Source organism: Aulostomus chinensis, chromosome 14 (genome assembly GCF_037954235.1).
Source record: "Aulostomus chinensis isolate RoL2024-O1b breed Wild chromosome 14, RoL_Achi_v1.0, whole genome shotgun sequence".
Taxonomy (NCBI): Eukaryota; Metazoa; Chordata; class Actinopteri; order Syngnathiformes; family Aulostomidae; genus Aulostomus; species Aulostomus chinensis.
The window spans coordinates 8442668-8457772 of NC_141333.1; the positions used below are offsets into that span (position 1 = coordinate 8442668).

The 15105-nt window shown below is 41.5% G+C and overlaps 2 protein-coding genes across 3 annotated transcripts in view; one reads left to right on the forward strand and one right to left on the reverse strand.

Moving 5' to 3' along the window:
• The window catches only part of rabgap1l (RAB GTPase activating protein 1-like), a 94999-nt gene extending 84250 nt beyond the window's left edge, over positions 1-10749 (forward strand). For both annotated transcript variants that reach the window (XM_086225275.1, XM_086225277.1), the window contains 7 exons: positions 2157-2249; positions 4286-4396; positions 4854-4958; positions 5444-5527; positions 6357-6428; positions 6763-6963; positions 7092-10749. In XM_086225275.1, coding sequence (XP_086081401.1) covers positions 2157-2249; positions 4286-4396; positions 4854-4958; positions 5444-5527; positions 6357-6428; positions 6763-6963; positions 7092-7247 — 822 coding nt within the window. In that variant the 3' untranslated portion in view covers positions 7248-10749. The remainder of the gene's footprint in view (positions 1-2156; positions 2250-4285; positions 4397-4853; positions 4959-5443; positions 5528-6356; positions 6429-6762; positions 6964-7091) is intronic.
• The window catches only part of LOC147249624 (uncharacterized), a 10458-nt gene continuing 5603 nt past the window's right edge, over positions 10251-15105 (reverse strand). Inside the window, exons 10-16 of the mRNA XM_086225125.1 lie at positions 14775-15105; positions 14146-14194; positions 13131-13326; positions 12901-13053; positions 12635-12806; positions 12409-12509; positions 10251-11991 (exon numbers count right to left, since the gene is read on the reverse strand). The exon at positions 14775-15105 is cut by the window's right edge and continues 172 nt beyond it. Coding sequence (XP_086081251.1) covers positions 11773-11991; positions 12409-12509; positions 12635-12806; positions 12901-13053; positions 13131-13326; positions 14146-14194; positions 14775-15105 — 1221 coding nt within the window. The 3' untranslated portion in view covers positions 10251-11772. The remainder of the gene's footprint in view (positions 11992-12408; positions 12510-12634; positions 12807-12900; positions 13054-13130; positions 13327-14145; positions 14195-14774) is intronic.

Consider the following 15105-nt stretch of genomic DNA (forward strand, 5'->3'; position numbering starts at 1 on the left):
AAAAAAAAAGCAAAATGTCTTTTAGCAGGGAACTGGAATTAGGAAAGCAGAATAACGCAACCTTCAGTTAAAAATAAATGAAATGTTTGGCAGCAGCTTGACTACTCTTATTTTAGAGAGACCCCATCCCACCGTTTTACCTCTCGTTAATGATGCCTCCCTTCCTCTCACTAATAGTTTCACTCTTACTACAGCAGTGAACCGCTAGCGTCAATACGCAACCTAAAAAATGTTAGCAATAAATGCTCAAATAGCATTTAAAGTCCCTAATCTTTGAAAATCCCAATCACAGAAGGAAATGTTTGTGCCTTGAACAAGATGGATACTTTCACATTCATATTTTGTGAATGGGGACATAATGACATAATTAGCACTATGATGAATTTTAATAGATTTCTTTCTGCTTCTTATAAATAGAGAAACAGCCCACAGTGAATCTTGTGTTTGACTGAATAACCACACATACAAACACGTTGGCTCTCGGAGGAAGGGTCATGTGACAGGAATCCCCAGCGCTAACAGTGGGCGCTATGGCAATGCTGTTTCCACACAGGGGAGATAAAATTACCAGCCACCTGAAACACACACACACATACTGTACAGAGTTCAGTTTCTCAGCGTCGTCTCATGTTTTTACTGCTGTTTGCTAGCTAATGTTGAGTTTTTAGGTTTTTCCAGTGCATCCTGTTTTTGTTATTTTAAGCTTGGAGGGATTTTCATGACTGATGGCTCTTTGAAACTGAACTTGAGAGATGCCTCTTGATGCCACACTGAAAAACATGACAGATATTTCATGTAGCATGTTTGTGATCTGTTCTTCATGAGAATTGCACTTCAGGGTGCAGCGAGAGTGCATGAAAAGTGCATAAGGGCGCCAGAGAGTTGAAGGTGGAGAGCTGGGATTTGACTTTGTATTGAGACTGAGGCTGTTTTTTTTTGTTTTTTTTTTAAGATTAAATGCCCCATGAGCTTGTGTGAACATATTCTGTGTCTAAGCTGACATAACTAGAACTTGCTTATTTTTACCTTCAATAATAGATGCATATCCATAACTTAAATGCGTAAAACTTGGAAGGATCAATCTGTATTTTTGATGACTATGAACATGACAAGAATATCTATATCTATATATAATTGAAAGGTAAGAATGTTCTTTGTGAACCATGGGGCCTCTCATTGTGTGGAAAAAAAAGAGAGATGCGAATTCGCTATCTTGTTTCCAGAAACCTGTGTGAACCGTTTACAAACGGAGCACTAAGACTCATCAGCTGTACGTGCAGATTTGCAAAACTGTACGCAGGTAAATTGGATTCATTTGCAGGATGCAGTTTGCCATGTTTGTGCACATCTGTTTCATTTTACTCAGATGGTTATAGGGCCACCATGCAGAACTGGTCATTACTGAATATACACTACACCAGTGTAAAGTAGTATGTATTCAGATCTTGAACTGGATGAAAATGGTTTGTATTATTTCTTTCAACGTGGACATACATCAGCCTCCACAGACCCTATGTTTTTCCTGCTGCAACTGATGAATGAGTGAGACCAAGTTCTTCCTTAAATAGGGTTCATCAGCTAACAACCCCAGGAGTGTTAAACTTTGTAATCGGTTTTCATTGTTTTCACTCCATCAAGAGTTAACAGACACAGATGTTCCATGTGCAACTAGGGAGGTTTGGGTCATGTGCTTATTGTAAATGCTACAGCCTTTTGTTGCATTTTCACTCCTTAACTCGTGTGAAAATGGCTGTTTAAGAGAGCACCGCACAGAAAATATAATCTTGCCGGATCAGATTGTGCAAGAGGGGAACGTAGAGACTGTGCAAACCACAATACCACAAAATGCCGGCAGTAATATTCAGCGTTAGTTCAGTTGCAAATGTCTGTTTTTGCACATGCACCAGCGTATTGTTGGTGATCTGAAAACTGTGGATGACTCTTACATCACTGGGAATTGTGGAGTAAAATCAGCCAGCACCCGAATACACAACTGACTATTGAATAAACACTGCAGGGTGAGTCTCAAGGGGATATAAAACAACCCTCCCTGCGACTTCCTGTAACTTGTGTTTCATATCTAAAAGTTGTTTTTTTTTAAATAAAAATCCTTTATCTTGTCTTTTACAGTCTCATGCCTTTGTTTGTGATTTTAGGTTCCAACCAAAAAGCTAAAGAAGTTTGAAAAGGAATATCAGACACACCGAGAGAGCCAGCTGCAGCAGGAAGACCCCATCGATCGATACCAGGTACAACATGCACTCTGGTTGGGAAACAGATATCTGGTGACTGGTGACCACATCGCCTGCTGTACACTGATTATATTTACACTGTATTCTATGTGAAGAAAACATGAGCAGTGTTTTTCGTAGCTCTGTTCACTGAAATTATAATTAGCAGCATCGCTAGGATTAGAAATCAATGAGCGCAGCTCTGTTGTGTCAAACTGTGCCTTTCTTAAGATTTGTGACTCCGTTCCGACGTGAGATCTTCCACTCAAACAGCTATCAGATCTATTTTTGGGTGAATCTGAAGGGATGTTGTCACAGCGTTTTAGTTGCAGTGTTGAATTCTTCAAAAAGTGTTAAAAATGGAGAGGTGAAGCAGCTATTTCAGACACGTTCAAGCTGTCCCCAAACAGCACTTCTTATTTTCCTCTTTTTAAATCAGTATCCTTTTTTTTTTTTTTCTTTAACTGAGAAGCAATTGAAATTTGCATTATGTAGTTCTTTCTCTTTTCTTTTCTAACGATACGGACGTGACATATTGGCGTACCAGAAGTGATGTAAATTATGAACTGCTGTTGTAGAAAGAAGGAAGGAACACTTGAACTGTTGATAAGATGTTGGACCAGAGCCTTTTCCTCTGCAGCCAGTAGAGAGGCTGTTACAGAGCAAGAAGACAAAGCAGGGATGTTCCTGTTGGAATATTGTAAACATTTTATGGAGGGCAATAATTAAGGGACTTTCTTACAACACTTCTGTATTTTGTATAAGGTGTCGTACCTCAGCTTTAGGTATGTACTGTTGATGTTTGTCTTATTTCGCTAAAATCAGTGGATGCAACTTTTGCTCTTTATTGGCTGCTTTCACCGCTCATCTTCATACCTAATTAAAGAATTTTAAAAAAGGGTCTAAACAGCTAGAGAGAGGAGAGCGAGAGAGAGAGAGAGAGAGAGAGGGAGGGAGACTGGAAACTCTTAAAGAAGGGAAACTCTTGTCATGATCATGTGTTAAGTTTAGTCTGCGCTGCAGCAGAGCTCAATATGAAGACGCATTGACACTGGATAGCAGGTCGTGGTAAGCTGCTTCGCCTCCAAACATGATTTGAAAACATGATATTTTGCAAACTGTCTGTTGCTTCTGACTTTATACTTTTTTAAAGGTAATTTCTCAACATTTACCTTTGATGGGGGACTATTTTATGGTTTCTGGTGTGTGACTGAGGTAGCTCTGTTGGCAGCCTCGGATGTTACATTGGTTTAAAACATCCCGAAGCACAGGAGAATCTGCCGCATGCTGTTGCGCGTCTTTGCTCGTATTAAACATCTCCACTCGCAGGAAGGTATTAATTGAATTTGAAGAGCAGCATACAAACCACCTCCAGAAATGGAGTGGGAATGTGCTACATCCCTGCTGGACTTATCAGTATTCCTTTCATCTCTTTGATGTCTGTTAATACATTATAAATCTTCCCAGTGCAAACAAGCAGCTGTATCAGATCGGTGATTATTCTAGATGTGTAAGTTACAGCTTTATTCACATGTGCTGAGTCCAAAAGAGTGTGTGCAATGTGTTATTTTAGAATTAGTTTTGTAGAAAGATGCAGTATTTCAGTGTATTTATATCATTCAAAGCATGCATACGGGAGTGTGGAGGTGGGACGGGCTGATTGAACGTAAAATACTTCATTGTTTTGAAAGCAACAATTCAACAAGGTCAGGTGACCTCTCGAAAGCATAGGAAAAATTTTGTCTCATTTAAGCATGGTCATCATGTGAAACTGTTTACAGGCAGTCATGAGACTCCACTAATAGTTGACAATGGTGTGTGTGTGTCTGTGTGTGTGTGTCTGTCTGTCTGTTTGGTTGGCAGGCAGAAACCTTATTCAATCGCTGCATTATTGAATTGAAACACACAGAAAAGGGGCTTCTTCCGTTTCTGTGTCTCTGAGTAATCAAAAATTAATAAATCATCTAGTGAATAATGATGTTTGTGGAGGCTAAATGTTTACGTTACACTCCACACACACCACCACTGGCAATAATAGCTGTGTGTGTTTATAGAGGGAGAACCGTCGTCTTCAGGAGGCCAGTATGCGTCTGGAGCAGGAGAATGACGACTTGGCCCATGAACTGGTCACCAGTAAGATCGCCCTCCGCAATGACCTTGACCAGGTAACAACAATTTTAAGAGGATGTGATCATTTTGAGGTAAAATATGTGAACGTTACAGTATTTGGGTGCAATTGATGAGGGACTCAAAACAAAGAGAGGCGCTGGAGCAGGAGGCCGGTGCTCTGTGACATGTGGCGCCTTCCCAATACTGATGTCAGCATAAACAGACACATGCAGCTGCGACCAGAAAAACGTTTCCAAGCAACTTCTGGGTTATGTAACACTCTGCATGAGCAGTTATTGTTGAGGTGCTCCTGAGCGTTTCTATAACCAACCCACCGCACCATGGGGTGACTCGGTGGAACTTAGCAAATCAGTGGTAACATCAATTCAGTCTTAAATGACATGTGATTGGTTTATCTTTCAAAATTTAGAAAAAAAAAATCCAATTTGGTGGAGTTGGAGATTCATCTGTGAAGATCGATCGATGTGTGTTTGTGTGTGTTGGTGCACGCAGGCAGAAGACAAGGCCGATGTTTTGAACAAAGAGTTGTTAAGCACCAAACAACGTCTGGTGGAGACAGAGGAGGAAAAGAGACGACAGGAGGAGGAGACTGCTCAGGTAACGCCTGACCTCTGATAACTGATTACTACAGTGGTGTCCCCTGGGATGATGGCTTCCCTGTGCAAAATACAAAAAAAAAACACCAAAAATGTGGCTGGACCTACATTCCAAGTCTAGTGGTCCACGCTCATCTTCAGAGCAGCAGAGGGGGTGCAGCTCAGACCAGGACAGCTTGGTCGGGTGAAAAAATAGATTTTAAAACAATTAGTATTAAACAATGTTCATCAGTTTCAGTCAGTAAAATGGAAGAAGAACAACAGATGCCTTCATTCACTGCTGTTTCACCAAGGAAACGGTGATCAGAACTGGGGGAAAAAAAACAAAACAGAAAAGGCTATGCTAACATTTTACTGCACAGTGAAAGTATGACTGCTGTGAACTCTCGTCATTTTCATTTACATCCTCTCATTTCTTATCATCCCACCCTCACAAAGGCAGCTTTCCTTATTCCTGACCTTCTCTTCTTACTCCGTCTCTCCCAGCTGAAGGAAGTGTTCAGGAGGGAACTGGAGAAAGCAGAGCTGGAGATCAAGAAAACCACAGCAATCATAGCGGAATACAAACAGGTTGGACAGGTTCCTGCGTCTGAAAACTGAAAAAGTGCATAAATGAGCGGTTGTTTGCTTATCTTTGCTTGAGACAATTGCAAAATGATGGCTGTAAACAGTAAATAAATGATTGTAACAAGGAGCAGTTACAGCTGCTTGGCATTTCCTTCCTGAGGGAGCTACAAAATATGAAGCGTGTTACCCTACCCTGGTCTGGAGAGTCTAGATTCAACTTCTTCTCTTTTGTTTGTATTTAGTTACAAAAAGCTTTTTTTTTTTTTTGCTTACAACAAATAACTTGCAAAGAGAAAAGAGCTCAGACAACTGGAAGGAGACATCGGATAAAGTACTACTGAAACTCTCCGCACATCTTGGTTTGATGAGTTTTCTTAGAAAAAATGCTTGGATGCATTTTATCGTAAGAGGTGGCAAAAGAACAGATTCATTTCTCAAGTAGAAGCACAAATACGCAGGACTCCAGTAAAAGAAGTACCGATTCAACTTACTTATTCAACTTAAAGTACCGTAAAAGAGCACAGGCCCTTAAATGCACTTAAAAGTATAATGTAAAAATTTCCCACTTTCTTTTTAGATTTAAAAAAAAAAACACAAATAAAAACTGACAAAAATAGCAAAAGTGAGGAGTAGAAATAAAGAGTAGAAAGTACAGTTATGTGCGCTCAAATGTAGGGAGTACAAGTAAAAAGTTGTCCATGAAAGAATAGCCCAGTAAAACACTACTGAAGTAAAGCATCAAAGTGTTTGCACTCTGTTAACTTCCCATTTCTGCTCATAGTTCCAATGCATCGGCTGTTGTCTGAGCGACTTCCTGGTCTCTGTGTTTCAGATCTGTTCCCAGCTAAGCACCAGGCTGGAAAAACAACAGGCAGCAACAAAAGAGGAGCTGGACATTGTCAGGGTGAGATTACACATGACAGCAGTCGAAATCATCAGGTTTTGTCCCCCGGAAGAAATGCACGTCAATCCAAAACTTTCACATCCACATTCAAAACGCTATCACAAAGAGAGTCAAATAAATTGCTGCAGTCTTTGTTGGGGGTGAAAGGAGGAGCATCACTGGGAAAGGCTTACTACTGCCCTCTACAGGACATTACTGGCATTTCCTAAGTCATGTGTAAACAGCCACAAGATTGGAATGCCCTCTGTTCTTTAGGGAAGCATCAGCATGTCAGTCTGTCTGTCTCGCACCCACCAACCCTCTAACATACGTGTGTGTTTATGTGCATGTGCAGAGTAAAGTAATGGGCTGTGAGCACTGCAGAGACCTGTTCAGCACCCTGGGGTCCCTCCAAGTCTCATCTCCCGGCAGGGACAAAACAGCCTCGGAGCCACTCGATGAGGAGAAGGACAGCCTGAAGGAACAGCTGAGGCAGCTGGAGCTGGAGCTGGCACAGACCAAACTGCAGCTGGTGGAGGCCAAGTGCCGCATCCAGGTCATATCAGTCACCATCAATACCAATAATAACCAGTAAAGAGATGTAGTACAGAGTAGTATATCAATCAGCTGAATGTAGTGATACTATAGACAGTGAGTTTGAATGAAGAATGCATTGCTCTGCAGGAGCTGGAGCACCAGCGAGGAGTCCTCATGAATGAGATCCAGGCAGCCAAAAACTCTTGGTTCAGCAAGACTCTGGGGTCCCTAAAGAGCTCTGCCTCATCTTCCTCCACCTCTTCATCTCAGACCCCCTCTTCACCAAAAGAAGGCCCTGCCTAGAGTTCCTTTCTTCCTCAACTTTGTCCACATAAGCGCTAATGAAAGAGAGAAACAAGCAGAGGAGAAATGCAGTATTCCTTTTCCAGCTGGTGGAACAGAGGTTCCTGGCTCCCTGGACTGAATGAGGGATGAGAGGGGGGGGGGGGGGGTTAAAGAAAAAATCACGGTTATAGTTACATCTGAGTGACGTAAAAGTTTCTGTCGACCTTCTGTGCTTCACAGAATTAACACACAATGACGTCTCTCTTTTGTCTGTCAGTAATTTAGCTCCCCCCTGTGGCCAGAGCCATTACAGCAATTTTATCTTTTCTTTTTAAGCAGTCCGTCCCACAATTAAGCGGTGTTACCGTCGATGGCGATACAACTACATCACAGCGGCGGTTTACAGCGGAACAGTTTAGTGAGCAACATTAACCTTCCGTGCAGCGAAGCTTAACAGCGCCTTGAAAAGGAATACTGCATTGAATTTTGAACCAGAACAACACAGCAGTTGTATTTCTTTAGAGTAATGTAACAAACAAAAAAAATGATGTTGTCATATAAATATGTATAACTAATTATTGATTTTTTTTTTAAAATAATCTTGTACAGCTCTTTGAGAGAAGGAAAAAAATAACAGGAAAAAGTTCTTTTTTTTTTTCTACTGTTTGAAATTTGAATGTCATCTCTGTAGATGTTGACGTAAGCACAGTGTGTGATTGATCTGGTCGAGTCCAAACGCTGACGAGCCAAAGAGTAACAAACCTGCAAATATCCTGTAGTTTGTTTACTGCTACCGTTTCCCCAGTTAGGGGTTGGATTGTCTCCAGAGGGGTAATGTTACTTGATGTTTCACTCATTTTTAATTCCCAGCGCGTACCTGTAAGTATTTAATTGGCATTTCTGTTTGTATGTCACTGGAACAAAAGCCAGCCTTTTTTTTTTTAATGTTTTCTTGAGTTATCAAAAGAGAAATGGGCTGTTTGGTCGACTTCTTTGTCTTTTTATACTCTGAATGGTTCTATTTTACTTCATAGTTCACGGAATGCTACTGTGTAATGTTTCATTGAAGAAAAAAAAAAAAAAAAGGTAAGTTCCAGTTTGAACTCGAGTGCGAAGGTTTAAGTTTGTACGTGACAAAAATGGAACCCTTTTATAAGCTGATTATTTATAAGTTCACTTCCAAAGTGCAAACTCCTCTCTCGTGTGTTCGCTCAGTCAACATCAGGATTCGTATTTTCTGCTGTTTGTTCGTTTTAAAAGTTGAAAAACTGCCACCGCGGAGTCACATAACGCGGTAAGCGCGAATAACGTCAAGTTTCACTCGCCGTCAATTATTTGACTGCACTTTAATGATTGGAACAGATTAGAATGGAACTTTATTGCCCGGGCCAGTTAGACAAATTGTCTTTGCTCTTACCTGGGGAAATATAATCCAAACATACTCATGCACTCTCCGTCAGAGCCTTCGCGGAGAACCAGTCAGACCCCAATCACGTTCTTCCTAAAAGAACATCTCGAGTAAAGTTGAGATTAATTCAACATTCAGACATCATTGCCAAACTAACTGAAGGCCATTTGAGCAACTGTGCCAAAACATCATTTTCCATTTGTTGCATTAAAACGATTCCCTTTTCTTATCGTCAGTTCGGCAGGTGATCACGTGGACTCTGTTGGTGCTGCCGTGGCACTTCAGTCAAAGCTGTTTAAAAAGAAATCCAATGATTATTTTCGTCATTGATGAATCTGATTCTTTTCCGGATTAAATGATACACCTTTAGTCTGTAAAATGTCAAAAAAAATACTTAAAAAACTCTTAAGCCCAAAGTGAGCTCCGTCTTGAGTCCATCCAAGCGTTCAAAACCTGATTTACAAAATGACACAAGCCAATAAATCATTTGATCCCAGAATCTAATCGCTTATCCAGATATGTGGTGCAACTCTACTATATACGTAGGTTTCCGTTTGGAGGAAAGACATTCCTGAATTGTTTCTTGTTCTGAGAGAGGGAAGGGTGTGAGTGAAGATGAAGGGCAAACTATTGATTTTTAAAAAAAAAAAAATCAACACTAATACCAAAAGTAGTTGGTTGTTTCCAGCCAGTAACTGAGGACAAGCACAACAATGAGCCCAGACGTCTTCATGGCTTCAGGGTCAGCGCTTGTTAGTGCTGTCTGCAGGCGGAACGCTGCAGCTGAGGTGCCAACAGGTCTGTCTGACTGACTCCGCCATCAGCCTTTGGACTCTAACCAAGCCAGTGTGTAAGTGTTTGTGTGTGTTTGAACATATGTAGGAATGAGTGTGTGTGTGTGTGTGTGTGTTCTGCACTGTATCTGAAATAGCTGAGAAGTTAGGAAGGTTTCTTCTCCACGCGGCTGCCTTTTTTTAAATTTTTTTTTTTTTTATCAAGTCAAAGACTGAAGTGGTCGACTGTTTCAAAAGTCAGCTGTGCCATAACAGCCTCCCTGGTCCTGGCAGGCCCAGCTCTCACTGCGCTCTGGTCTTCCTCCTCTGTTACAAAGATGTGCTGATTAACATGTGCCATTTCACATTTCTGTCTTGTTCAGACTGCTGGCCCTTAGCTGTTTTTAGGCATATCCACATTGATTTTATAGTCTGGACAGCCAAAACAAAACCAACCCCCCCCCCCAAAAAAAAAACCATCTCCAAACCCCCTTCTGATTTAGTTCGTAATCTGCAAATTTCTGCAGATGCATCTGGATTTTTTGTATTACTTTATTTACCTTTTAAGCTTTACAGAGCATGCCACATGTGGTGTGGACAACGTAAGATGAAAAACAAACAAACCTGAAAGAAATAGAGGGAAGAAAAGAAAGGAAAAAAAAAAAAGCGGGACGCTGCCAGACAGTTAGGAATTTCCATAGATGCGTCTGGATTTCAAGTGTCTTCTGCATCTCTCACAACCTGTTTGGCCGCCGTTCAATTTTTGTCTCTCGTGGAATAACAGTTTGGACGCAGATTGATTAGATGATTCTGCAGTGTGAACAAGACCAAAGAGCCTCTCAGTATAACCACCATCTTCCGAGCAGCTCGACCGGAGCACCATTTCATTGAAAGGGAGAAAACAAGAGACTGAAAGGCAGAATAACATTGAATTCCAGGTGTGTTTTCATTTCCAGGACATTCCTGCTTCACTAGGAAGCTTGTCAGTCATTTGTGACAGTTGCAAGTCAAACAACCAGTGTCATGAATGCTGTGCCAAGATGGAGAGAGCCCCCTTGTCTTTTAATGTGCACTAACATTGACATTTTAAACACTATTTCAAGATGTGTGTGTGTGTGTGTGTAAAGGTATGAGCACAGAGCATCGTTATTTTTTAACTGATGATTATTGTTGCAGACAGGACAGCTGCCAATTTATAATCCACTCTAATTCCATTGATTTCTGTAACGCAACTGTAGTTCCCACAGTCCTGTTAAGACGAGCAGGGGGTTCCTCCTCTGAACTGTACCATAACTGTAACTGTCTGACCTGCATTAATAAATTTCAGTTCTTCTGTTCATTCACGCACTTGGAGTGTTTTATTGAACTGTAGAAGACTCACTGTAGCTGCTCATGATCGTCGAAGGATTCTCCACTCTTCTGTAGTTTCTGCAAACTATGAAAGTTTTGTCCCCCACATTTTCCCAGAGTATCAAAAAATAAAGGTTATAACAGTAAGGAAATGATGGATTATGTGAAATGGCTTTATCAATCATATTTAGATTATAATTAACGTGCATAATTTGTATGCTTCCACGTGTTATGGTTTTGGGTCCGTGTTGGATTTTGTTTGTAAAAAAAAAACAACAAAAAAACAGCTTCTAACAAAGAACCTGCTGGAAAATCAAAGTGATGACATTTTAACTGAATATTCTTATTTTTGTTTTTATACAATTAACCTTTGGTTGTCTTGTGATATTTTCTCTCTTCAGTCAGACAAGACAGAAGCTCATAATCACCTATTAGAGATCCTGCAGGGAATCCAAAGTACATGATGACATGCAACCTTTGGTATTAGTGGATATTAAAGTAGAATCTTAGTGTACAGTGATCAGGTTTCACAGCCAGGGAGTTTGTCTGAATATTCCTTGTTTATTTTACAGATTCACCTCCAGATGTCTGGACATCATTGCTGTGTGAGGAGATACAAAGAAGATGAGAAGGGCCCCCAAACCTGTGCTCACTTTTGGCCCCAAATGACTGAATCCAACACTGGGTGGTAACATCAGTTAAGAAGCTAAGAGTGAGTAGAACATAAAAATCTATTAAGGTTACAATTGCCAAAGAGCTCCCAAAACACACAATGTACAAGTCAGTACGCGTACACGCATGCGTGTGTGTGTGTGTGTGTGTGCGTGCGTGAGAACCTTACTGTCTACATTTGGAGGAAGTGATGCAAACACAAGACTGAATATTAGCTAAGCAATACTCTGAACATGAGCACTAAATAATAGCTCTGAACCTACAACCTGTGTCACATGATACAAAGAGATGATAACAAACAAGTAAACAGTTTGGAATGTGACATCACGCATGCGTATCATCACGCTAGTTCTCCCCTCCACTCACTTCCCTCCATGTCACAGTTGCTCAGTCTGTCGCTGATGTCATCAAAGTAATTGTCAGCAAAGCGAAGCATCTGGTTGAGGGCGCTAAGCAGCAGGATGTCACAGTCGTCCTCCAACTCCAACTCCTCACTGTAGTTCTTCACAGGAACAATGCAGGACACTGGCACGCCAAGCCGAACACTGACCTCATGCATCTGCGTCACAAACCGGTTCCATAAGTTTAGTTTCTTTTAGTTTTAGAGAAACTGTTTGTTGTCAAACTCCCGATTTGTTGTTGTTTCTTTTTAATTCCTGTTGTCTGACGCAGCTCCTGTGCTCAGCTAACCTGGTTTTAGTGTTGTGCGGATTTACCTACACAACCAACGTCAGAAATGTATTAAATTAATCATGGCGATAAAATGAGGCCTCTCACATTTTTGTTAGGCTGTCTTCCAATCAACACAGTCGGTGGAATTAGTAGATCCCAACCTGATGATTCTGTTTGAAAAATGCTTTTATTGGCTTGTTGGGTTCAATCTTTCCTCAATAGCAAAAACTAATAAATAAAAAACAATGCAACAGATTGACTACTGCAGATTTGTTCTGTGTAAAATCACCATTCAAACACTCACCATTTCCTTTATGTAGCCACTTCTATAAACATTTTTGACATCCTCCTTCACCAAAGGGCAAGCTTCATCCACCTTTGTGAGCAGGACCATCTGAGGAACGCCTGGAAACAACAGAGCAGGAAGAACATGTAAAAAAAAGCCAGTGTTAATGTATACAAGCATATACCAGGGCTGGGTACTGGCTCCAACCTCACGATATTACACGCTGGTCGTGACCCACACTGACCCATGAGGTTGACCTTTCTGCGGATTGCTCCCAGCTTTTCCCCTAGCTTTGTTGGCAGGATGGAGATCTTGCAGGCGTCAATGACATATGCCACACAGTGGATCTTATCCTTGAGCTGTGGAGACTTTTGATAGCCGCTGGCGTCCGAATCCAGAGGACGGGAGGGGTTGAACTGAGTCATAGCGTGGGAAAGGAAAACACCTCAAGTTCAGAACAACTGAATCAGTTCATCATAAATTCCTGCTGAGTGTAACAAAAAGCTGTACCAGGTAACGGTTGGGCACATGACCTTTAATGATGCTGCCAATGTCCTCAATATCAAGCCCCGCCTCTGCGCTTTCCTCCAATCCCATGGTATCACACATTATGATTGGCAAAGGTTTTCCCTCTCTTCCAGCTTTCATTGTGTAGGTGCGAAACTGTTGGGAACACAGTGATCTGTCACAGAAATGGAACTGGGCGGGGACTTTCCTTCAGTCACTGACGATGAACCAACCTGCGTGGTGAGGCTTTTAGTAGAGCAGCCGGCGATAGCCTGGCTGGTGACGTGGCCTCGGAACACAGAGTTGACGGAGTTAAAGAAGCTGGACTTTCCAACCCCAACTGGTCCGATCAGCAAGACCCGGGGCTGGGACACACAGGAGATAGTGGGTTTGTAGTTCTTAATGCTGTCCATTAGCTCCTGCCGCTTCCTGTTGGAATATGAGAAGAACATTTTAACAAAGATCCTCTACTACAGAGGCTCATGCACTAAACGCTGAGCCAATATGAAACACTTCCAGTCTCCTGAGTGGGCGAGGTCACTTTGATGCCCCCCAGCATCATGTGGAAGTGTTGGGAACCTGCTACGGATCGTTGTACCTCAATTTGAGCTCAATTAACAGTTTAACATGTACGTCCCTGGTGCCTTGTAAAGACAGAGTCTGCAGCACTTTCCTTAAAGAACTGAATATTGACATAAAAATTCAATCAAGCTCCATCGTTAATTATTGGTCTCCAGACACGTTTGGCGATGACTGTGTCTGCAGAGCCGCTGCTGCGGTGATTGCAGGGGGGGGGGGGGGGGCATACACATCTGGCACACTAAGTTTAGGAGGAGGGGCCCAGTTTGAATGATCGTTATGTTACTACCATCAAACCATGACAAAGACCTTTAAACTTCCCTCCATCCTGATATATTTTTACATGTTTTTCTTTGTTTGAGTTTCTTTAAACGCTGGCTGCTAACAAGTGACTCAACAAGACTACGAATGTAATCACATCCAAAGAAGAAGAAGAACGAATCTGGTTGAGGTGACGCCAATATGTCCATGGAGGAATGTTAGCATTTTACTTGCATTTACACTTCAAAAATAAAAAAGTGTTTGTTTTTAGTTTGGGTTATCATTATGAACAAACTCATTGGCTTTTGGTTGAGAGACGCAACGGTAAAGTAAACTTCCTACAAAAAAATAGCTCATCCCTGCAGCAGTCAACAGTAGTAAGGCGGATGACAACGATATCCAGCTTACTCTAGTTCCCAGGTGACGGTCCTCCACGGCCTCTCGAGTTCAGTGTTCTCTGTTGAAGAGTAAGAACATGTTTCAGTTCCATGCAGCACAGGTAAAGGAGGTCTGTCAGAATGATCCAGATGAGGATCAGCAGATCAACAGAAGCAGCAGTGACACCATTCAAATTTGAAATTTTAATATAGACGTCGTACTTGTAGTTGATTTAGTCACTGACGTAGTCACTAAACTAGCCACTGAAAATCAAGGAAACATGAGACAAAGAAAACCACCTCCTTGGCAAAAAGGACCAAATCGATCCAAAGAAAATTCATCTCTAACTATTCTGATAATCAATTCATAATCTCAGTCTTTTTTCAAGCCAGAATGGTTGAACATTTGCTGGCTCCAGACGATTAACTCAGAAATGATTGCTTATTATTGCAAAGCATCCTTTTTGCCTTTGTGGTTGGGATCTGCTGGATGGATACAAGAAGCTAGTGAATGTGAATTTGTCACTTTCTGCTCTGTGAAATTTCAGATTGTCTTGACATTTCATTGACTGTATATTCATGGATTCATCAAAAAAATAATCTTTAGTTGGAGTCCTAATCAGCAAAGCATCAGAGGCTGATTTCTTGAAGTTAACTCACCCACAACTTCATAAACTTCACACTCCGTCAGGTTGAGGTTGTTGCCGTGCATATCTGCAGCAGCAAAGTTATAATGATTTCCCGGGCTGCTATACACAACAGCTGCACCTCCATTGACAAGAACCAGCGCCTCCCCAAAATATGGACCAGAGTTACCCATCATCCTCACTGCATTTGCAGCACCGGTGACTGGATATGTGAGTATGTTTACTCCCTTGAAGGTGAAAAGAAAGGCCTTGTCGTCATGCACGTACTGTCCCGATTGACAGAAAGCTTTCTGGGTGTAACCTCCAAACACATGACCAGTGTCATTGTAGCCCACAGACACGGT